We start from the raw sequence: 25140 nt of genomic DNA, 5'->3' as shown, positions 1-25140 counted from the left end.
AATGTTTTTCTTGGATCCTTTTGAGGAATCTTGTTGACTGAGAGTTGCGTGATAGTTGTGAGTTAAGGCAAGTGATTGTCAACTAGATTGTCCTGGGACCGGTGAATTAATTAAATACAGATTTATCATTGGTGGTTGGGGGGGAGGGGCTGTAGTCCAGTGATAAAGTCTCAGGGGTACATGGTGCTCATGCGGGGCTGGGGGTTTGGATGGCCGAATGGTTAACGAGTGGCATGGTTTTGATTCCCCGCTTGGACATGACAAGGAGTAGGGTGGCCTGTCTCACCTTGTTGGTTTTCTCCTGGTACCCTGCTTTCCTCCCACTGCTTATTTAAAAACCCCTACACGCAAGTAAATTATTGAAATTAATAATTGAACCATGTTGGTCCCAAAATGGTCTAGTCAAATGGACGTTAGACCATCTCTCTCTCTCTCTCTCTCTCTCTCTCTCTCTCTTTCATGCAGGGCTGACAAGGAAAGTGTTGCCCTAGGCATTCGGATGAAACGATAAAAAAAAATCACCATTGGACACATTGGTGTGCAAGTGAAGGAACCCTAGACAGTTGTAATTCAATGAATAGTAGGTGGGAATACTGTGGTCGAGGCAAAATTGTCCTTCCTAGCAAATGTCACAGAACAAAACTTGTCTGTTACTGTTAGTCTGAAAATCACCAAAGTATTGTGTTGCACATTTTGTTTTATGTTAGTCTCAAAATAAGGTATTGTGTTAATGAGACGTTAAATCCCTAGGTTGGTTTATTCTGATACGGTGGATTAGAGGTCTCATTTCATTAAATGTACAGGATCACTGTGTGGCCCTTTTTACAAAATGTACAGGATCCCCATGGGTACAGGATCACAGTGTGGCCCTTTTCACAAACTGTACAGGATTATTTGACAACAATTCTAGTTACATGTATCACGAACATTGCTACAAGGATTCCAGATCTGTTTGTCATGATATTCAATGATCTATTTTGATGTATGATCTTGTAAGAACTATTGAAGTCACTGATCATATTAGATGTTAACTGTAGAACAGGCCTACTTATTGTAAATATATCTGTCAGTATTTGATCACTTCCTGTATGTCATATTTTACAGGAAGTACTAGACACCATATTGTATTACTCACTTTAACATGGTCAAAATATTTAACATGAGATTAAACACTTCCACTCAAAATACTATGTCCCACTGAACAGACCCAACACTGTGTTCATATGGTATGGGCCTAATTCATATTGTATGGGCCTAATACTACATGCATGTCCCACTGGACAGATCCAACACTGTGTTCATATGGCATGGGCAAACCAAATTATGGAAAAGGCAAAAAAGCATTTTGCACTAGATTTTGTTGGCCTACGTTTATGGTAGGGGAAGTTCAAGGGGTGTGTGTGGGGAAGGGGTTGGGGGGGGGGGTGGTGTCCAAAAAGATTTGCCCCAGTATTAAATATCCTAGATGTTCAATATTTGTAATATTCTTTGTAGTTAGCTATCATCTAATGTTCTTGGTAGTTAGCTATCATCTAATGTTTGTGTATAATATTGTTTAATCTATAGTAGCACTAGCTTCCCAGATAATACAGAGAGAGAGAGAGATACTGGGTTTAACTCCACTCAACACACACCCCTGATAATACAGTGATAAACATGATCTAACAGTTCTAACCTCTGACCTCTCACAGTTCTAACCTCCGACCTCTCATATCATGTTTAAACTATGATAACTGGATATAAATCTATTCTCTGGCAACTTTTAACAGGAAATACGAATATCACATGCACTGGTACTTAACAGTTTTACATCCATCTTGGATACAGTATTATTAAATCATTATTGTTGTTGTAAAATGTTTTAAACCCTTCAGCTAAAAAAAAAGAATGGTCAGAAACTCTTCTGGATTTTAAAATCTTGTTTTCCAGCATCTGTAATATTAGTCTGGATTATCTGGACTAATTATTAAATTAGTGACCAGTATTGTGTACAGGACAGGATAGCTTACTCTTTCTATATTTAACATCTGATATCACTTCTTACAAAACCCATTACTCCACTAAGTTATACATAATGATGGGTGTCATGTAGGCAGAGTATGCTAGCTCTTTCTTGAAACATATAATACCACTTATTAAAGGGCTGTTGTCATGTGGTATCTTCTAGAAGCTGTCTGTTTGTTGTGTGTCTTCCTGCTGTGTTGAATATAGAATTCTAAAAATTAACCAAAACCTGATTTCTATCATTGGTTACTAAGGACATAACACCAGGGGGCACTAGTGAAAATATGCTAAAATTTGTCATGTTCTTAATGTGTTATCATATTTTAAAACCTGAAGCAGACATATTTAGCCCCGTTTTTAGAACATGGTATTTATTAGATAATGATAAGGCAACATTCCAAACATACATGACAGATTTTTCAGACTGACAAGTTAACCATTCCGTCAGATTTCATGCTGTACATGCTGTATGCTCTAAACTAATATCGTCAACACTTATAAACTGAGACATATGAGGTATCATTGGAAGTTATTAGTTGTAAAACATCTGCCACATTTCCTTAAAGTCATGTCAAGTGATTTATCATTTATAATCATCAACTCTTTTGGTTGTTTGGCAGATTTTGTTGTTATTGGTATAAATTTTGTAGAATTCTGCCATGTGGACCACATGTCATCTATGCAATGCGATTTCATTCCAAAGATTGTTCAATTATGCACTGGCAAAACCATTGAACTTTTAGCAAGTTCTTTGATCATCTCAATTTGCTAAAGACACCTGCGTACGTCATGGCTCTTCCTTTTTATTTTTTACAAGATATATTTTTTTTGTATTAATTGATACTACCGGTATATTTATTTATGACAATGTAGCTTGTTTTACTTTCTGATTTGAAATCATCTGTTTAGAATTAATGCCATCAGGAGGATAAGATTAAAGTAGGGTTGGCTTATTTAGAAATCCCAGTGGGAATTACACCTGTTTCCATATATTACCATATTACTCTCTCTTCGTATCACACATGTGTTTATAACTCAACTATTCTCACCTGACCTACCTGCTTTACCTTAATTACAAACAATCATCTCACCTGAGACAACTAACACATATCAACTAGAATAATCTGAATCAACTTTATTTATAACGCATGGTGGTCCTATACATTTATACCAGTTATAACGGATGGTGGTCATATACATTTACACCAGTCATAATGCATAATTGTCATATACATTTACACCAGCCATAACGCATGGTGGTACTATACATTTATACCAGTTATAACGGATGGTGGTCATATACATTTACACCAGTCATAATGCAAGATGGTCATATACATTTACACCAGCCATAACGCATGGTGGTCCTATACATTTACACCAGTCATAATGGATAGGACAAAAAAAAATGAGCTTCAGCCATGTACACATTGGCGTGCACATTAAAAAAAAACCTTGACAGTTGGAATTCAAAATATGAGTAAGTCGTGGGGACCAATTTCCGAGCAAAATTTTCCTTGTAGCACACTGTATGGCGTACAATGTATACCCTTCTTTGTTAGTCCAGTAGGATGTAAACCACATTTGATTTGATATTATTTCTCTCTCCTCTTGGTTTATTTAATATCCAATATCTACTGAATCATTAAACATACATTATGCAAGAGCTAAATCTGATCTAAAGTAATAATTAGACATTAATTAACCTATCCAGGCCATAATCAACTCTAGATGGCAGCGCTAGCCTGCGATCTTTAGTGGATTGTAAGCCGATTTACTGCATAACTTTCCTTCTCGATTAAACGATTAAATGGATAATCGAGACTATACTGTTTACTGTACTGACTTTAGTAATGATGGCCGAGGTTTATGGGAGTTTCAAGTCGCTTAGTTCTCGGTTCATAGTGGATCAATTTGAATGAAATTTTCACCAAATTGCCTTTACATTATCTAGTTTTTCACTATTATAGTGAGAACTGCCAACTCGTTACTGATTCTCCCATAATGTATCTTTATGTAAGATTTAGATAAAGAGCTGAGCATTCTTTCTATAATAGCTCAGAAATAGATAATGTAAAATGAAAATATTCAAAATATTATTCAAATTACTTATCACTGTTAGTAGTTTTGACAAGATGTGTGCATTGTTGTAACCAGCGCACTGGTATATTCAAGACTTAACCTCACTTTCCCATTTTTAATTTAAATTTTTAAATGGCGAACCGTTCTAATCTAGTTAAAATCTTGAGTATCCGATGCCATCGAGAGTTGATTATGGTCTTGTTTTGTTAATAAATGTCTAATTGATAGTTAATATAACATTTCAGACCTGCAATAGGTAGATTTAGCTCTTGGTTTATGTATGTCTACAAATTATCTGTTTGTATGTATGTAATACTATGTTCAGATGCTCAAGTTAAACTCAGGTTTTAAAAACAGTTTAACTTTGTTGTATGAATGCAAATTTAAGGTGGGGCAAATAAACTAGTTTTTAAAAACCTGTCTTTGAGAAGGCTTATCTAAAAAGCTGGTTTATCTTGACCATCTAATCTGAATGGGTTGATATAAAAACCGGCCTACAAGTTATAAATGGTGGTACCACTTTAACTATTAAAATGGCTACCAGACCAGGTGCTGGCAGGGGTTATTTATATGATCACCTTTTCTCATTTTCATATCGTCAACAAACTAAACCCATTTGATTAAACATTCCTTTTACCCTTACACAGCGACCTTTAACCCTAGTCTGAGAGATCACATCTTGACCTCTAACCCTTACTGGAGCCAGCTTACCCTACAAGTCATATATTAAGGAAGAAAGTGGTTAAAATGACCAGACTGTCAGTGGTCAGCTGTGAGAACCATTATGGGGGATTAAAATAGCCAAAAAATAAGTTCCTGAGATTGGTGATGGTAGACTAAACATAAAAAAATACCATGATAGAGGTTCGCTTGTGTTCATTCTACTCCTTCTCATATACAACTGTGGAATCAAATTTTCAGTATCTGTATTAACGTTGGAGCTTATGTGATCTACACTATTCTATCTGGAACACACAACCTTCTGCCTAACCCACCAGGTCCATATTACACACCACAACCACCTGCCTAACTCACCGGGTCCATATTATACACCACCTCCACCTTCCTAACCCACCGAGTCTATATTATACACCACAACCACCTGCCTAACCCACTGGGTCCATATTATACACCACCTCCACCTGCCTAACCCACCAAGTCTATATTATACACCCACTGGATCTATATTATACACCACAACTGCCTGCCTAACCCATTTGGATAGACCCAATATTAGACCCTAGATCATACTGCTAACCACCTGGACAGACCCTATATTCAAGCTTTAAACTTGAAGTTATGTTTATTTTTGTATGAATTGTCAGTCCATATATCAATACATTAATACCAGTAGTAATATGATATGGACAACCAAAAACACCACATGTTATCAGTACTTTAAATAAACTAAAGTATAAAATAAATAGGAAGCACACTTCTCAAACCAGCCATGACCAATTTAAATATCTGTCTTCTCATGTTGAACTCATCTGTCTTCTCATGTTGAACTCATCATAAGGTCTAGTCTAACTACAGTTTTACATGGACTGTTTACCACCATCAAATCACCCATTAATATCTTCAATTTTCCTGGTTTATACTCTACCTTGGGTTTTCACTTTTCACTCTCGGTTTTTAGGGATCAGAAAGATATTTTTTTCAAAGACTGAAGTGAGGGCCCCAAGACTGGTGAACATGACTAAAATGAGGGCCCTTTTTTGCGCTCGATCAGATCACCCGATTTTAATTGCAGTTGGTTATGAACTTCTATAACAAAAGAACTTTGTTAATTTTAGTTACCAGATTTTGATAGTATTCAAAAATATATGATTCTATCTATAACAATATTTTTAACTAGGATTGTTACCTGTGTTTTTCCAGTTTAATTCTAAATGTGATGGAAACAATTGAAGATTCTGTTTGTACACAGAAATATAATTCTATGACATACAATGGTGTTTATTACTGAGCGAGTTTTCAACTAGGATTCTATAGTTTCTGTGGGGCGTTGGATGGCCGAATGGTTAGCATGTGCGCACTGTATCATAGGGTCTGTCATGAAGTCAATTGGCAGGGTTTCGATTTCCCAGTTGTACGTCACTCTATAGTTTCTATCAAGTTAAGAGAATCTTATTTGAATCATCGTTCAGTAATTAACAGTAATTGTATTCCATAGAAATATGTCCTGTATTTTTGCAGTTGGATTACCGTCAATATGAACATTTGTTTAGCGTCAATTCCACACTTAAAGTATGCTGTATGCGCTTTTTACACACAATTTTAAATTAGATATAACGTCTGGATTTGAAACGCTCAATAGAAGGAGCAGTTTTGATGAACACTGGAAGATCGTGAAACAGTTGAGTTTGTTATTTGATTGGGCTATCACAGATACTTTACCTTTTTACGATTGGGGTATCACAGATACTTTACGTTTTTACGATCTAACTAATCACCAGATATTTGTAAGTAACTGGTATATTATTTTAGTATGGTATCGTTGGTAAATACATCCAACTTGTTTCTATTAGAGAATATAAATATTGATATTAATAATATCTTTCAAGGAGAAGTTATGTTAAATAGAATAAACACATGTCTTGAGTTATTAAGGGTACAATTTGGAAGTTCATAAAAACATTAGTCACATGATTACCATGGACTGATAATCTACACATATCACATGAATACCATGGACTGATAATCTACACATATCACATGATTACCATGGACTGATAATCTACATGTATCACATGATTACCATGGACTGATAATCTACATTAGTCACATGATTACCATGGACTGATAATCTACACATATCACATGATTACCATGGACTGATAATCTACACATATCACATGATTACCATGGACTGATAATCTACATGTATCGGGTATATCAAGACTAGGTCTGAATAGGCCATTTCATGATTATTTGGTCTTAGATTTGCAGAGTTACGTGTAGATGAACATTTATTCTCGTAGAACCAATAATAACGGGTACTGCTACTTTAATATTTAGTGTGACATGAAGAAACAGAACTGACAATACTTGATTGAAAGTCCTTCTGGTGAAATTGACTGGAAACCAGACTTTGTCAGTCTTTCTCTGTATTAACATTTATACTCACTGTAGACCTGTATTACAAATTGATGGAAAAGGCTGACAATTTCAATCCAAAAATCCTTATCTCTAGTCCTACCCCAAAATTCCACCAGGTTTAGTTTCAGAAAGATCTCTACTGCTGTCAAGATAACCCATACTATTGTAGCTGTTATTATTTAAAATATAGAGAAATACTTTCAAATAAGCCGTCTTCATTTGCCCAGTCGGAGCAGAACAGCCGGACGTACCCATTTCATTTCATTTTAGATAAGGTCACAAATTTGAAATTCTTGTAAACGAAAAGTTGTGGAATTGGTGTCAAATATAGTTAAATGTTTGTTTCACTGAAGTATTCATACTGAAATATACCTGACGACAGACAGTTAAACATTAGGACCAGATAGTCATTATCTGACTGACTTGTATCAGAAAATTGCTGGGATAGGTTCTGGATCATAGATGCCTTCCCAATCCTTATTTCTTTTGTTTTACTCACAGGAAGAATCAGTCATCTTTATTTTTATCTTGACTAACATGAATGATGCATGTATATATACTGGTTCCTGGCTTTATGCCTGGTTACCATAGAAACTGTAGACATTAATACTGATATGTTTCTGTTGAAAATGTATTCCTGTAAACAGATTTGGTAAGGGATAGATCTGCAAGTATAAACTTATTTATTTACATTTAAAATAAACAAATAATACTGTAAACTTCTGTCATAAACAATTTATGTTTATTCTTGTAGGGGGGGGCTGGTGGATGGCCGAATGGTTAGCACATGCGCACTACGCTGTATCATACGGTCTGTCATTGAGTCAACTGGTGGGGTTTCGATTCACCGGTTGTACGTGACAAGGAGTAGGGTCGCCTGTCCAACCTTGTGGGTTTTCTCCGGGTCCTCCGGTTTCCTCCCACTGCTAAAGACCCCTACGCACAAGCCAATTATTGAAATAAAATTAAACCATGTGATAGTCCCGAAATGACCTAGTTTGTGTTGAGTGGACGTTAAACCACATCTCTCTCTCTCTTTATTCTTGTAAAAAGTGATTCACTTTTCTGGGAGGGTCAGATTATGGTTGGATCCTCCCACTCATCAGACATTGGATCCTCTAGTGTCCCTCTATTTACATATTGGATTCTCTTCCACCCCCACCCCCACCCCCACCCCCCCCCTTCGTCTTTACAAAACTTTATGAACTAAAACCTAGGAATCTTCATTCCTCTCCTCCAAACTTTTACAAAACTTCAACAAAACTTCAAAAAGAAAAACCTTGGAATGGATTCAACAAGTTAACAGAGGAACCCAACTTTTTATCAGTGCCAAATTTATTGGATGCCATATCAAGTAATCACAGCAAGTTGATGATTCGCTGGATAAAACAAATAGGGGGCGGATTCCCCTTCTTGAATCGGAAGGGAGGGGCGAATAGGTCTCTGTCCCCCCATGATTTTGAACGCAAGGACAGATTTTCAGGTTTATATCCACATGAATGGCCTTTTCTGAAGGCTATCTAACCACTGCCGTGGGTTTCACCACTGTAATTCATCTTCACGATATCTTCCTAATTGTAGGTAGTCAATTTTACCATATCGTCATCATATTACCCCTAGTTACAGCTTTCATCGAAATAACACTGGTAAACTGTTCGTAATTATTATTTTGGTTTGGTAATGAAAGGTTCCAGGGTTCGTCCGTTCCCCCCCCCCCCCCCAAAAAAAAAGTTATGACAAATCCACGCCTTTGATCTCCATTAAACTTAACAACAACAAGCAACTTGAAAGAACCAAACATTTTATTGGAGCCAAATTTAACAGATGCCATATTAAGTGATCACTATAAGATCTTCTAACACAGCATGTTGATGATTCATTTGATAAAAGAAATGGTTGGAACATAATATCTCCAATATCTTATGTTATTTCTATTTTGAAACATAGTAATTAGATATCCTATGTCATGTAGGTACCATGTGTTGAAGGCCATGGAAGCTTTTAATCATTGTGTCAGAGTGGTTGATAAAATAAACAATCAGCAGTAGAATTGTTGATTTTTGAGTTTAAAACATTTACATAAAATACGAAAAATACATATTAAACTTTAATCATTGAATGCTAAATATATAAATATTCATGAAAGATTCGATGAGGATGTGTCCCTCCGTCTCCTGCCCCGCATCCCCCCTCCTCACCTGAAGTCCCATGTAAAAGATCCTGTAGCAATTTTATTTGAAGGCTAATTGACGAAAACACCACTCCCTAGGCTAAATTCTATTTCTCTAAAATCGCATACATATAGCCACAGAAAATAATAACGTATCAAATGTTAGTCACATGATGACCTAACTATACCATTATACAAGACAGTAAACGCCATTTCTTTCCTTTCCTCCAAGTGTGTTGGGTGGTTGTGTGGTTTCCTCCAGGGGTATTGGGAGGCCGTCATTAAGTCAAGTTCCATGGTTTCGATCCTCACACATGACGAGGAGTAGACAGGGTCGTCTCCTCATTGGATTTCTCCAAGTCCTTCAGTTCCCTCCCACTAAAACAGACCCCTATGGGCAAGCGATTTATTGAGATAAAATTTACCATATATATGTTAGTAAATTTCCCCACCTGCTCTGAGGCTACAAACATCTGCCTGACAGATTACACAACACAGTCTATAATGTTTTATATTTTTTTGCACTTAAATGCATTAATGTTATCAAACAGTAGCTCCATTCAATCTAACCTTTGTTTCTAAGTTTGAAGACATTTAAAAAAAAAAGGGATAATAAAATCACATTTGTGTTCAAGTAGACAGAGAATATAGAAAGCTTCTGATCGCCATTTTTTAAATACTACATATAAAAGAAAGTGATAAGTGCCTTCCGAATTGAATTAAGATAACTTCTGTGACACAAATACCAAGCAGCAAGAAAGATATTTAACATTGGTTGTTTGTATGTAAACAGTTTATGGGACCATGTGTTAACGTAATCACAAATAAGTTTGACATTTAGAGAGTTGAGGACAGCAGTAGCACATACTGTGACAATATTGTGATTATCTGAATAAGTGTATATGTTTTATTTGTTTGCAGGTCAACTTTGACCTTTTTGTTAAACAGTCAAATTGTGCTATTTACATAATATTTACTGTAATATTTATATAAATTGTTGATTTTGTTGTGTACAGATTTTAAGTCTAGAGAAATGATGTGTAACGTCCACTTGAAACAAGCATGGTCATTTTGGGACTAACACATGGGGTCTTTAGCAGTGCGAGGAAACCAGAGGACCCGGAGAAAACCCATGATGTTTGACAGGCAATACTACTCCAAGCAGGGAATCGAAATCACGCCACTTGACTCAATGACAGACCTTGTGATCTAAAGTGAAGGCTTAAACCATTCGGCCACTCAACACCCCTTAATCATTAAAATGAAGTGACATGAAATGGGGTTTAATGTCCTACTGTTCTGCTCCGACTGGGCTAATGAAGACGGGCATACGCCATACAGTGTGCTATGAGGGAAATTCTGATCGGGCAGTGTCACTATGGCCTACTCTTATATCGAATTCCATAAACCAAGGGATCTTTTACATGCATGCCAATGTATACACGGAACCTCAGTTTTTCTTCCCCCCCCCCCCCAACTTACCCCCCCCCCCCCAACTTAACCCCCCCCCCAACTTAACCCCCCGAACGACTAGACAGCTGTCCTTGTCAGGCCCTCCGTCCTGCATCACTGACAGGGGGGAACCACGCTGGAAAATCTGGATGAACTTTCTCGGCCAATGCAGGGATCGAACACCCGACCTCCAGGCTAGCGAGCCAGCGTCTTATCCACTTAGCCAACGTGACCCCTAATAATTAAAAGAAAAGATGAGTAACTAGAGAGTATTACATGTTTCTTTGATTACACTGTCAACATCGTATGGATTACAAAATACAATTTTACATGTGCTTGTAAAATATTGTCATATAAATAAGAACTTGAATGAGCTGTTCCTAATGGCTTGGAATTATGATTGTAATTCTTCCATCATGTGACATTTATGTTCAGTAAAGATTGTGTCTATGTATTTTAATCTGATGTGCTGAATGAGGGAGAGACATGAAATGCGCACATTTTACAAATTAGATAGCCACAAATGTGTTTTGCTGCCATTTCGGCCAGAGTAATGTAGGATATATATATAAAATGTGTGCTTCCTGATATCTGATCTTTGGAAATATGCGACACCCCTGCTGTGGGCATATGTTTCATTGCCTGGCAACTTATCTTTCTCTACAACATCCAATCTTCTCTGTATCTTAATAATATCTTTCTTGTTATATAAATACTTTTATAGCAATATCATAACGTCATAGTAAACATTGAAACTGAATTACTCTAACAGTCACAGTGTTCGATTCCAGTGCTGGCAGAGAAAGCTCATCAGGATTTTCCAACGTGGTTCCCCCTTGTCCTGTGTACACATAAGCATGCACGTAAAGGAGCCCTTGACAGTTGTAATTACAAATAAAAGTAGGCCATAGTGCTGCTGTCTGGGCAACGTTTCCCTCATAGCACACTGTATGGCTTGTAGGGGAAGGTCATATAAGGATCAAAACCCAGCCACTTGACAAGACCTTATAATCTAAAGTGAGTGCGTTAGACCATTCACCTACCCCTGTCCCACTCTTAATTTCAAAGATCAAATAGAAATATATTATATTTAATGAAGAATTCAGCTTTAAATACAGTAAGATTGATAGTTGCAATAATCACCAACTCTCACATTATTTTATATAAAAGACGTTTATTAATTCTCCACCATGGTTAATGTCTTTGTTTGTTTATATCTTATAAATTAAGTGATAATGATATAGTCATGGCAACATCAATAAATACTAAATTTATTATTTTATATAATTATCCTCCCTTCATTTTACATTGCCTCTCTCTTTTAGATATTAGAAAATGAATTTTTCTCTAAAAATTAACGATGAATTATTAAATTTTAATATCCGTGGACATTTCAACGGTATTCATAAAGATTAACTTTAATTTAAGACGTCATCATTGTGTAGTTGTGGCATCAGAGTGGGGGTGCGAGGGGTCACATGAATAATTTTAATGGACTCTAAAGACTGTGATGACCCAACCTAACCAAGCTGTTGATTGGTGGCACCTAAGTGGGGGCAGTGAGGTGTGGCATCACAAACTTGAAATATGGAACAATTTTTGATTGACTAGAACCCCATAGATTGTGATGACCAACCAAAATCAGGTTGTTAATTTGTAGTGCTGGAGTGGGGGCCGGAAACATTCTATTGCATTGATTCATTTCTGGATAATAATTCTCTATCTTTTCTTTTCAGGCGTGTGCTCCACGATATACATATTTTTCTACAACATTTGATAAAAGAGAACCAGTAGGTACATGTTTTGTGGCAAAGGCGTCCACGACAACGTATGAGGAATTTTCACCATGTCGAACAGGTAAGATGAATCGAACAAAATACAACTTGAGCAGACGGACAGATCAATCTGTCAAACTGTCTCGTTGATATCTTGAAGCAAACCAAAATCATTAAAGTCTGTTTCTTATTGTGTATCCTAATCTGTAATTGGTTTATTCAACCAAGACTTCATTGGGGAAAAGATTAGGTTTCTCACATTACTCAGCGAAAGTGCTGTATTTGTGACATCACACTACCCAGTGAAAGTGCTGTATTTTTTACATCACATTACCCAGTGAAAGTGCTGTATTTTTGACATCACATTACCCAGTGAAAGTGCTGTATTTTTGAGATCACACTACTCAGCGGAATTTTCTAACCAACAAATATTTCATTTACCAACTTTACATTCATCATTCAGACAGATCTGTCTGGTGTTTTACCAGAGAACAGAAGATCAACAGTCACTTACTATAAATATATCCCATAATCATATCAGGTTATTTATATACATGTTACCATGTCTGATTTTACAAAAAATAAAACATAGTTTAAGGATGCATTATGTAAGGTTTAAAGAGCTTGTCGTTCTTGCTATAATAGTTCAAGAATAGATAATGAAAAATAAATAAATTGTAAATATCAATCGGATTACTTTATTCTGAGCTAAGTTTTGACTTGTGTAGATAGACTCAATTGTCAAGTATCATTGCAACGATGATAAACAAAGTCGCAACGATCCAGAATGTTATTATCCATTTAATATCTCAGCCGTCCAATTTCCTATAGAAATAATGGGTTGTGAACAAATGTCTAAAAAATAATTTACATAACATTTGAAGACAGAAGCCAGACTTGTAACAGTCAGATTTAGCTATTACATAATGCATCTTTAATAGAAAACTATTCATTGGCAAAGTGATAAATAACACAGATTTTAGCATTCAGCCATTATAGAAATATTAGGTTTTCTGAAATAAGGCACATTTCAAAAACTGGATCACATTAATAAAACTTTTATAAAATTGTTTAAGGTGTGTATTGAAATACGGAAACCTTGGTTCAGTTCAATAATATTGTTTTATCTAATCATTCAGATTTCATAAACTCATTGTTGATTCAATTTAAAATTCATATGTATGAAAAGTTTTGACTGATAATAACACCAATGCCAAATTGTTTGAAAGAGTTAGTTTTCTAATCAAATTAATATTTGACAGACATCATGAGATAATTTGGATACTAAAATTCTTGTCAATTAACTGCTGTGCTAATAATTATAAAACTGTTTTTGACAACACGATTTACTGTTACAGCATGAAAGTAGCATTATGTGATCAGCGAAAGATAATTAAAAAAACAATAACTTTGATTTGGTACTATTTTTGATTTAACAATCTTGAGAAATGAACCATAAATAACAGAACATAATTGACATAAGCCATTAGACGAGACTTAATTGCATCATGAACATAGAGTAATTTAGTGTTTTAAGGCTGACCTGACAATCAAGACTATTTGATCTAATGTTGTAATATTTTCACAGCCATTCTGATCGACCATCTGTCCATTCAAGTATTGTAGCCATTTTTATATGGCCGTATTTATATCGTATGGAAACATTGTCGTCATCCAGGCATGTGGATCTTTCTTTCATAAAGTAAATTAATGTATAATGAAATAATATTAGCTGTGTGAACTTGCTAATAAATGAGAGGTGGTATCAAGTGTTCTAGGAAGAATAAAACATACCATGTCTTATTGTGCAGTATGTTCTGAATCTTGTGCTTCATTTTTTCTCACCAAAAACAGTTTAGCCACATGTGATAACCCAGACAGGCTGTTACAAATATCTTGGAATGAAATTATTTATAATACAATTTGATGGTCAGAATCTGTGAATTAAAAATCAGAAAGTAAGATTCACCGTTGTGTTGACATACATTAATAGAAAACTAAAAATAATCCGTCCATTAATAATCATTTACATATCCGATACTTATAATAATAAAGTTTTCCATACAATTAATACAGTACATATATTATAGTAGAGATAGGTTATTATTAATAAATATAAAAAATTATATCTCAACTTACCATCTAGAATCTAAGAGCAATGTTTAATTCAGAATCAAGAATCTGACTACCATTTAGATATTTAAAATTTAAGAAAATCAGGTGTGGTTTTTGCTGCTAATTTAAATACGAGATTTTTTGAGGGGAGGGGACCGGGCAAATAGTCTACTTAATGTGCACTCAAGTTATTACGTACTGTGAAAGTTTCAAAATGATGCACTTAAAACCTTTTACTACTGGTAGGAATTAAATAGGGCTGTTAAATTCTAGTTGAGTTGAGAAAACATTTTCTTTTCTTCAAAACAAAATAGTACACCTATTATTACATATACATTGTTTAATATAATACATGTAGCCATTTACATAAACACCATGGTATGTTACATCATATAGTTATAATATACCCTGTAATAAACACATGACATCATATAGTTATAATTTACCCTATTATAAACACATGACATCATATAGTTATAATATACCCTATTATAAACACATGACATCATATAGTTATAATATACCCTATTATAAACACATGACATCATATAGTTATAATATACCTTGTAATAAACACATGACATCATATAGTTATAATATACCCTATTATAAACACATAACATCATATAGTTATAATATACCTTGTAATAAACACATGACATCATATAGTTATAATATACCCTGTAATAAACACATGACATCATATAGTTATAATTTACCCTTCAATAAACCATGATACATGACATCATATAGTTATAATATAATCATGTAATAAACAAAGCACTGCACAAATTATACTTATGATGTAGATAGTTATATACATTTACAGTAATGGCTTCGAAAAACTCGGCAAAAAAAATATTTTTAATTCAAATTTAAGTGTGTTAATAATTTCTAGTTTAAATGTATTTTGGCAGATCGGTATTGCCATATAAAGAATTGTTTTGACAGCCATACTATAAACTGTATATTTCTATAATATATCATTGTATTTACTGGTTGCTGTTGTTACGAAGGGTGTGTAGTATTTTACCACAGAGTGACCTATATTTTACACTTGTCATATTTGAATACAATCTGTTTTTGATTCAGAATTTCTTTGTAGGTCCCCACATCACTTGGTACTTTTAACTGGAAACAATGTTGCTATGTACATATAAAAGTTTGTTATCACCTAGTAACATATTGTTGCTATAGTGATATATTGTTGCCATAGTGATATATTAATACAACAGTTTAATACTATTATATAATTCAATAGTGATATATATCTTGATACCCTAGTGATATATTACTATGAATTGTTACAATGCAGAGTAGTGATATATCATATTGTTACTATGGTAGTGCCCTCCACTCCCCCAATTATCCCTAATGAACCTATACCAACAGTATAGTTTAGTTTGATGTAGAGAAATAGATGCATTGAAGGATGATGCTAAAAGCAAAGTATTTAGAAATAGTTTTGTAGAAAAACCAATGGTAAGATGCCAGGAAATTACAACCATAAATGTATCATACACTGAATTCAGAAGGGGAGTTGGGTATGTCACTGAGTCTTAGTGGCGTTGTTTCGATTCCCAGCGTGTATGTAGTGTTGCATGTCCAATCTCTTTGGTTTTCTGCGGGTCCTCCATTTTCGGCCCTCTGCTCAAGAAAGACCCCTACGTAAGTTGATTATTGAAATAAATTGGAACTACGTGTTATTTCCGAAATGACCGGAGTTTGTGTTGACTGGACGTGAAACCCCATTTCACTCTCCCTCTCTCTCTGAATTCAGAATTAAATGTTACATTTATCAAGATAATTATACAATAAACATAAAATTGCTGCCGATGTTATAAAACATCTTTTAAAAAAAAAAAACATTTTCCTTAGAAATTGAAATTTCTTTTGCTTTGAAAATATTGTTAGATTATCATTGGTTTAAAATAAAAAGTCTTAGAAAACTTTTGCTGATGCTTGTAGATTTTAGCCCACCTTAAAACATAGACATAATTCTAGAATTAGATTAGCTTAAAATATAGGATAATTAAGTAATCCCTCACAAACATTGGAAAGATCCAATAAAATGGCCAAAGATATTTCTTTATCAAAAACAGATTGAATATAATATTATTACATTTAAAAACTATTTAGTAAGCTGTGGCTTTAATGCTTTTTGGTCTTTATTGCATGTTTTTGTTTTTTTTAAAATTGAATTTGAAAAGAAAATTTCTCTTGTTTTATGATATTTTTTTTTAAACGTTGTGTTGTTCTTGTCAACTGTTGTCAAATTAGTGTCCACCATATTTCCAATTGTCTATTTTTAAAATCTTTGGCCTTTTCTTTCAAAATTTGTTTATTGTACATTTTATATACGTAAATCTTTTTTTAAAATGTGTTGTCTTCTTTTTTTTTTTTTTTTTTAATTTATTTATACATATTTACATGTTTATACAGACCAAATAGCATGTTTTACTCTATGCCTAGACTACTGAAGACTGTTGGAAAATTTACTTCGGAGTATAAAGTTACTTGCATATCAAAATGGGTGCATGGAAACACCAAGATCTGAGTGGGGTGGGTCACCGAGTTGTCAAGCGATTTAGATTGTTAGGTCTGTCTTTGAGTCAAGTCACATGGTGTCGATGCCAGACTTGAAACACTAACCCCGTGGGTTTTTTCCAGGTCCTCCAGTTTTCTCTGTGGTAAAGACTACTGAGTGCAAGTGAAATATTGAAATAGAATTGGTCCATGTTAGTCATGAATGACCTAGTGGATGTTAAACCCCATTTCTCTCTCTCTCCATCTCTTTAATTCCGTTCAGTAATTACAAAGATATAATGAATTGAAAATTTCACAAGATTCAACATTCTCTGTCAAAAAGATAAACAGTGGCATCTTTAAGTGTTAGTTAAAAATATTTTTGATGCGATGGAATCCAAACCAAGGGATTATCTACCTTTGATCTTTTGGTTTGTTTTTCTTGGTTGAAATAACGAAGAATGTACGAATGTGATTGTGTATAGTTTTCCAACAGTCTTTTTTTAGTATTAATTTTTGTAATGATATATTTATTTATTCTTTGTATAAATCACTTTTTATTTGTTTTATTTTAACGATGTGTCGTGTGTGTATTTTGCTACCCACTAACTTTCACCTCATTTTGCATGGGTTTTATATATAGCTGTAGACCGAAGCTGGGTTTCCGACCAATATCATAAACAGGGTTACTGTCAGGCTGGCATGTCCGCATCATTCGCTGCAGTAAGTCTTCTTTCATCTCATTTCTTGCTGCAGAACTATCATCCCTTTCCAGACGGATTCTAGTTGCAAACAAAAATGGAGGACAAAGTTGTAAATATAAGAGCAATATATTTTTCGCTGCAAAATATAAAAACAAAACAAAAATATTTAAAATGTGGTCAGTATTTTGGGCCTGGACAAAAAAGGAAAAACAAAATTTCTTTCAAATTAAATGTTATGTCAATTAGAATGACAACAGGCAAATGAGAAGGTGTTTTTATTGTGTATAGACAAAAATAAACATAAAAATACACGCTATAATGCATAGTTTGCTTCTAACATAAAACTTCAAGGATTTCTTTACCTCCATTTTTGTTGCTATATATATATATAGAAAGACCGTCTGTTAATGAATGATTGTCATGCAGTATATATATATATATATATATATATATGTTTTACGTAGATGGGGGTTTGTTGTAGTTGCGTCTTGCTAGTAGATCTTGTTTTCCTTTTAGCTGTTTTAATTATATTTTTTTACGGTATTTGGTGTATATTCCCCCCTCATTCCCCCTTTCTCTGCTGCTGGAGGAAGAAATGCTGTGAATGTTTCACCATCATCAATAATCAAAGAATTTAAAATTCAAATGTTTTTAATTCAAGAAACATTCATGTTAATAAAGTGTAATTCTTGTGAAATCTGTTGATGGTGATCGATAATCAAAGAATTTAAAATTCAAATGTTTTTAATTCAAAAACGTTCATGTTAATAAAGTGTAATTCTTGTGAAATCTTTTGATGGTGAACCATATCATATGGCGTACATAGCCGACGATCTGTTACGGTACGCAAATATTTATAAACATTTTGTAGCGGTAGACAGTCGACTACGATTTCGAGACCAGTTTGATCGACAAGGGTATTGTCAAGTTGGACTTGCCGCATCCATTACAAATGTAAGTTTTATTCAGAAATTATATTCCTGAAAATAAAGTCCACAATAATTCCATGATAAATTGAATAAAATGATACATTATTGAAGAACGATATGGGGAGATAAAAAAAAGTGTTTTAGAATGATTGCATTAATTTTGAATAAGAACTAGGTTTTTTAAAAAAATGTTTTTTAATTGGTAAGATGAATAAGCTGTCTACCTCTAAAAGTGATTAATTATTTCAATTTGGTAATATAACAAAAGAATATGCATGAAGATTTGAAATTTCAGAGGATGTTAAGGGCTTATTTTAGTTAAGAAAGGGGGCTATAAATATTTACATACATTTATAGGCTGGTATAAACTATATGAACCGGGATCCGAGCATGACGTCATCTCTGTCATCTTGAAATTGTGGCGTCATATCAAAAATTGAAATCTGTCAATCGATTGTCCAGAGATTAACCATGCACAGTATAATGTCGATCGTATTGAAGTGACGGAGCCTTAGGATTTTTTCGAGGTGCGTCACCCACCCAAGCAGAAAACAGCAAGATGATTACTTCCTGTCCCAAAAGGAAATAATAGGGTTTATAGATATTTAAATACCTGCGACATGATTTGTTATTATACCTTTATCATATGATAATAATATATCTATATCAATGAGTTCTAGCCAAGTGTGTGGTGGTTTTCATAGTAGATTAGATTTTTAGTTTTTGGTTTGAATTTTTTTGATATTTATTTTATTTTAAATTATTTTTTTATTTGATTAGATTTATTTCATGTTTTCCCGGTTTTGGTTTTTAAAAAATGGTTTTGATGTCATTGGTGATGGTTTATATACTATTTATTTTTGTTTTTTTATCAATTTTTTTTGTGGTGTGGTTTTGTGGTCAAATTGTCTTTAAGCGTCCATTTCCGTGAATTTTGTGATATCATATGATGGTATACATTTGTACTGTATGAAAGTATGTCTGTGACATAAAATCTTAATCACTGCTGTCTGCCATTTTGAAATGTTTTGACTTTTGAATGAATGCACACTACCAAACGGGAGTAAATGAAATTATGCGTTTTAAAATTTGTATATTTTAAGGCAAATGTCTGTTTCAGTGTGTTTTATTTTAGTCAACGTTTTGCATGAAATTTGTATGAACCAGCATTATGTTATTTTAAAAAAAACACAAAACAAATTTTACATATTAACACAGGTTTCTGTTGAAAATATAATTTTTTAATTAAACTAGAAAAATAGTACTAAACACTAAGACTTCACTATAATAGCGCCATTCATTGTCCGAACAGCACCTTTAGTGAAGTAGTGAAGTCATTGTGTATAGTGCGGCGTATTGCCACTGCAGTCACGATACGATACATATTGCGATTCAGGTATTGCAATACGTATTGTGATTCAGGTGCTATGATACGATTCATATCACGATTCATAACCAGGTCAATATTTACCAGGAAAACAACAGGGTAAATGAATAATTGATATTTTTGGTTCCGCCGATGTCAGGGAAATAAAACTGTGGATCAAAATAAGGACAAAAACAATTTAAGAGTGTTTGTGTATCTATGGATAATGTGTGACGTGGATAATTAAGAGTGATAGGTTACAACGCTAGTTGTGTATAATATACATGTATAGGGGGTCCGGTTATAACACTGGTGTACACGTGTAAGCTGATACTGTTGACTAATAAAGCCAGGCCTTTTAGTAATGACAATTTTTGTCATGAAATCATATAAGTGGTCAGTATTCTAAACTAATGTTTAGTATGTATAGAAAGTGGTTAGAAATTATACAGTTGTCATTAATAAGCAAGTGTGTAACTAGCTGTAAAAATGTGACTATTTATAACACCCATCACTATTGAATACACAAACCTAACCAATAGTGGTGTATATCATTCAATAGTCACAGTTTTAACACCTTAGTGACATAACACCTCTTAATGACTACTGCCTGATTACTAACAATTTTAACTAACTAATACACATTATGTATATAAACTGATGACTTTGATCTATTAGTGTCGTATATTTTCATTTATAACAGTTATATTTATTACTTAGTCAACGATATCAACCTTACAGTGGTAGTCAGTGGATTCTAAAATCAGCAAATATAAGGGTCTTATGTTGGCAGTACTATATACCGGAAAACACCAAAAAACACCGGAAAACAACTGGAAAACACCATTTTACACTGAATACCGGAAAACACCGGAAAAACACTAAATACCGGAAAACATCCTAAATACCGGAAAACACCCTAAATAGGTAACCCGGAGCCTGGTCCTCTGTGTGCGGTTTTGGACCAAGTAATGCTGGCATCAGGGTGGTATGAATTAGTGGAAGGCACTATTCAGTTTAAAATGGTGTTTTCCGGTGTTTTCCAGTGTTTTCCAGTATATAGTACGGCCCTCTTATGTCGTGGGGACTAAGAAGGAGTCTGCAAGTATGTTTGGCTCGGGGGACCCTAAAGAAGTTTTAAAAAGTTCTCACATAGTTTGTGGACCCTTTTTTGGTTGTAAATTTATGTTGTTAATGAATTAGTAAAATTGAGGCGAGGATCAGGGGTCTAGAGCCCCCAATCCTTCCCTCTCTTACAGTAGTACAGGACACAGGTATAGTCATTGGACCCCAAATAATACTGGGCTACATAATGACACCCTATTGTATAAATAATACTGGGCTACATAATAACACCCTATTGTATATATATATATGTTTTGTGTATAGATGTTAGATATTAAAATAATTACAGGAGTAGATAGATACATATCTAATTAATGCTCATTACAGTTCATCCTCCAGCATACAAAACATCTCATCATTAAAAGTACATAATCATCCGTCATACAAAACCCTTATATGTCACAGAACAACTTGTCACATCCTTTCATCAGTAATTAGTAGCAATATTTTTTCTGTTTCAGATTGATTATAATGCACATCTTTTATGTAATTAATACATGTTTCATTTGATGTATATTTCACCATCAATCAGTATTCTTAGATATATGTTATTCTTGCTATATTTATAGTAGAATATTGCATGAACCTAATCACAAGACTTTACACAATCCTCAATTTACCACCCACTTACTTAAAAAAGAACAGTACTAAATTTCTTCTTTCCTCTGATGAAAACCGTGAACATTTTCCCTTAAGCACCGCACCATTCCTTTTAAGCTCAGATCTATCCCCTTACTCTCGTTTAAATATGGGGGGTTTGATGGCCGAATGATTAGCATGTGCGCGCTATATCATAAAGCCTGTCATTGAGTCAACTAGCGTGGTTTCGAGTCCACGGTTGTATGTGACAAGGAGTAGTGTCGCCTGTCCAACCTCATGGGTTTTCTCCGGGTCCTCCGGTTTCCTCCCACTGCTAAAGACCCCTACGTGCAAGCGAATTATTGAAATAAAATTAAACCATATGTTAGTCCCGAAATGACCTAGTTTGTGTCGAGTGGACGTTAAACCCCATTTCTCTCTCTCTCTCTCTCTCTCTCTTTTAAATATTTCTTCAATATTGTTGATCCTTACCTCAGTATATTCCCCCACTCCTTCTTAAATCACAATTGATCCTTACCTCGGTATATTCTCCCACTCCTTCATAAATCACAATTTGACTAATTGAATTCTTATTTAAAAAATAAACAAACTTATAAATTTTAGGTAATGAAACTCCTAGTGAAATTTTCAAAAAAATAAAGAAATTTATCAATTTTAGGAAATGGAATACCTAATCTTTATTTTAAAAAAATAAACAAGCTTATAGATTTGAGTAAATTTACTACCTTCCCAATTGGTGAATCTATAATCGGGGTAATTTTTCCCTGTATGATTATATCAATAAGTGTTTTAAGGTTTGATGCCCTCCTTCACAATTATCCTCAATGGGTTTATTATTCCATTGAATCGATGCCATTTTTTTCTACAATGATTATTGTACGGTTATCAAATGGAACTTTAACGACCCCTAAAGTTTAAATAACACAATAACCAGGCATAACAACCATTGGTAATGGATGGCTTGAAGAACACTAATGACTATAATGATCCTCATCTAGAAATATTGACTGGATAATCGATCTATAGAGTTGTCTTCAAGACACTTTAATCTTTACTCTGAAGCCACGGAGACTGGAATCGAGCGTCAAACCAATTAATCTGTCTACCGAAGGTTTAACTTACAAAATTATCTATTTTTTTTTATGTTCCATATTTTTAGATTAATAATCTTGACAGACAAATGCTATGTCTCCGTTTTATGTAATACTCCCATACACTTCAACAAGACTTGATGTCTCTGTCTGAACTGGTCTGGTAGAGATATGTCGAGGAAGTGTCACACTCTATTCTCGTTCTTTCCTGAATGTAATGCCCCACTCTGATCTAACGCTATCTATCAACAATAGTCATCTTCTGTCCAACACACCTACCTTCTTTACAACAATAAATTGGTCCTTTGGTTCTACACCCACTCTTTTCCCACTGTGTTCTTCAATTACTCTGTTGCACACCCACCTTTTCTACATCCTCTGTTTCCTCCATCTACTCTGTTGCACACCCAACCTGTTGCACAGCCACTCTGTTGCACAGCCACTCTGTTGCACACCCATTGTGTTATCCATCCACTCTGTTGCACACCTACCCTGTTGCACACCAATTGCGTTCCACCACACCCATACTGTTCTCGACCCACTCTGTTTCACACCCACTCAAATTATTTCGCAACCAACTTGTTACGATACACACATGCAGCAACAATGCTACTGGTACTGTTTTATACGTTTGTCATCAGGCCCAGTATTAAGTGACTATAGTCATTTTGATCACGGCCTAGTAGACACAGGCATATAAATCTTATATACATGTAGTTGTCATATCTGGTGAAACTGGGATTCCAATCTGTCTGTTAAATGTAGTAGATGTAAATGTTACATGTTTTGTGATTGTTTTTGTTTTGTATGTTGCTACATGAAGCTTCATTAACTACCAGCTTTATTATAATACATCATAAATTACACATCCGCAGGGACCAGTAACACGAGAAATACTTGAATTAAGTTACTACTAAATAACAACATTGCTTCTGGCTTGTTTGATAATAACAGAGGCACAGGAATTTGTTAAAGGATTGCAGAGGTCACAAAAGAAATATTTTTTTAGGTTGTGTCCTTAACCCTCTACGCCGTTGTTCCTTGCCTCTGTTTTCAGTCTTGCCTCTCAGTTTTCTTTCAGTGCTACACCATCTTGGTTTTCTCCTCAGTCTACTAATATGTCAGCTATTCGTAAGTAATAATGATGCTGTACTGCCATCTTGAGGTTGTAGAAAAACTTAAAAGAATTAAAACCCCTTTGATTTGGGACTCTGAGTTGTTTAATGACAATGTTTTAGGTCGATTATTGAGTCATGGTTGAGATTCTAGACTTGTACCAAAAGTAGCTCTCTTATTATTTGACCAAGGAAAAAACCAAAACAGATGTCTGCATTTACCATAATCTTCATGTGAAGTTCCATGCTTTCTTCAAAAAAAAGAAAAGATTAATTCTGCATCTATGTGCAAAATGTTTCAATGCAAGCTTCTATTTAGAACGTATTGGGTCTGTTAGTTCCAAAATCTAGGTATTTTTTTTTAGAACAAAATATGAATTTGATGAATATTGTAATGTAAATGTTAGATTTTAGAATTGATGTAGATTTTGTTTAAAACAAAAACAAAATTAAAGCTTAATTTGATGATACTGTGAAATCTGTTCATATTGAAGTCCTGTTTGTAATTATCAAATAATTGTGCTGTGTAAAACATTTGCAAAATGATGAGTAGGTAACTGGGTTCAATGAATGTCCCATGAACAGCATCACATGGAACTTAGTTCAATCCACGTCTCAGTCACATTCGACATACTGTTATAATGTGGGACGTGGCCTAATGGTACTTTAGATCATAAGATCTGTGTCATGAAGTCACATGACATGGTATTACTCTTAAGCTTTTGACCAGGTCACAAGCCTAATCCCATTGGTTTTCTTCCATTGCTAAATTATTAAAATAGACATATTAGTCCCAAAATTACCTTGTTTGTGTTGAGTGGACATAAACTCTCTTTCTCTCTCAGTCGCTCTCTCAGTCGCTCTCTCTCACTCGCTCTCTCACTCTGTCTGAATGAAATTTATTCTGCAAGCCATGTGCACTTTTATTTTTAATTCAACCTGTGAACTTTCCATCTAAGAATTTTACAACTTTTTTTCTCTTTA

The 25140-nt window shown here is 34.4% G+C and overlaps 1 protein-coding gene across 6 annotated transcripts in view; it reads left to right on the top strand.

Moving 5' to 3' along the window:
* Positions 1–25140, top strand: part of LOC126831533 (integrin alpha-V) — a 93443-nt gene that overhangs the window by 28309 nt on the left and 39994 nt on the right. For 4 of the 6 annotated variants that reach the window (XR_008789230.1, XM_056103180.1, XM_056103182.1 and 1 more), the window contains 2 exons: positions 12547–12667; positions 18802–18884. Coding sequence is in view for 4 of the 6 variants with exons in the window: in XM_056103180.1 (XP_055959155.1) it covers positions 12547–12667; positions 18802–18884 (204 nt within the window). In the remaining 2 variants the exon portion in view is untranslated. Of the gene's footprint in view, positions 1–12546; positions 12668–17869; positions 17950–18801; positions 18885–25140 lie in introns of all 6 variants that reach the window. The other 2 variants (XM_056103181.1, XM_050562076.1) reach the window with 1 other exon arrangement.

The sequence above is a fragment of the Patella vulgata genome, chromosome 9, assembly GCF_932274485.2.
Source record: "Patella vulgata chromosome 9, xgPatVulg1.2, whole genome shotgun sequence".
Taxonomy (NCBI): domain Eukaryota; kingdom Metazoa; phylum Mollusca; class Gastropoda; family Patellidae; genus Patella; species Patella vulgata.
This window is presented reverse-complemented; position numbering and strand designations above follow the sequence as displayed.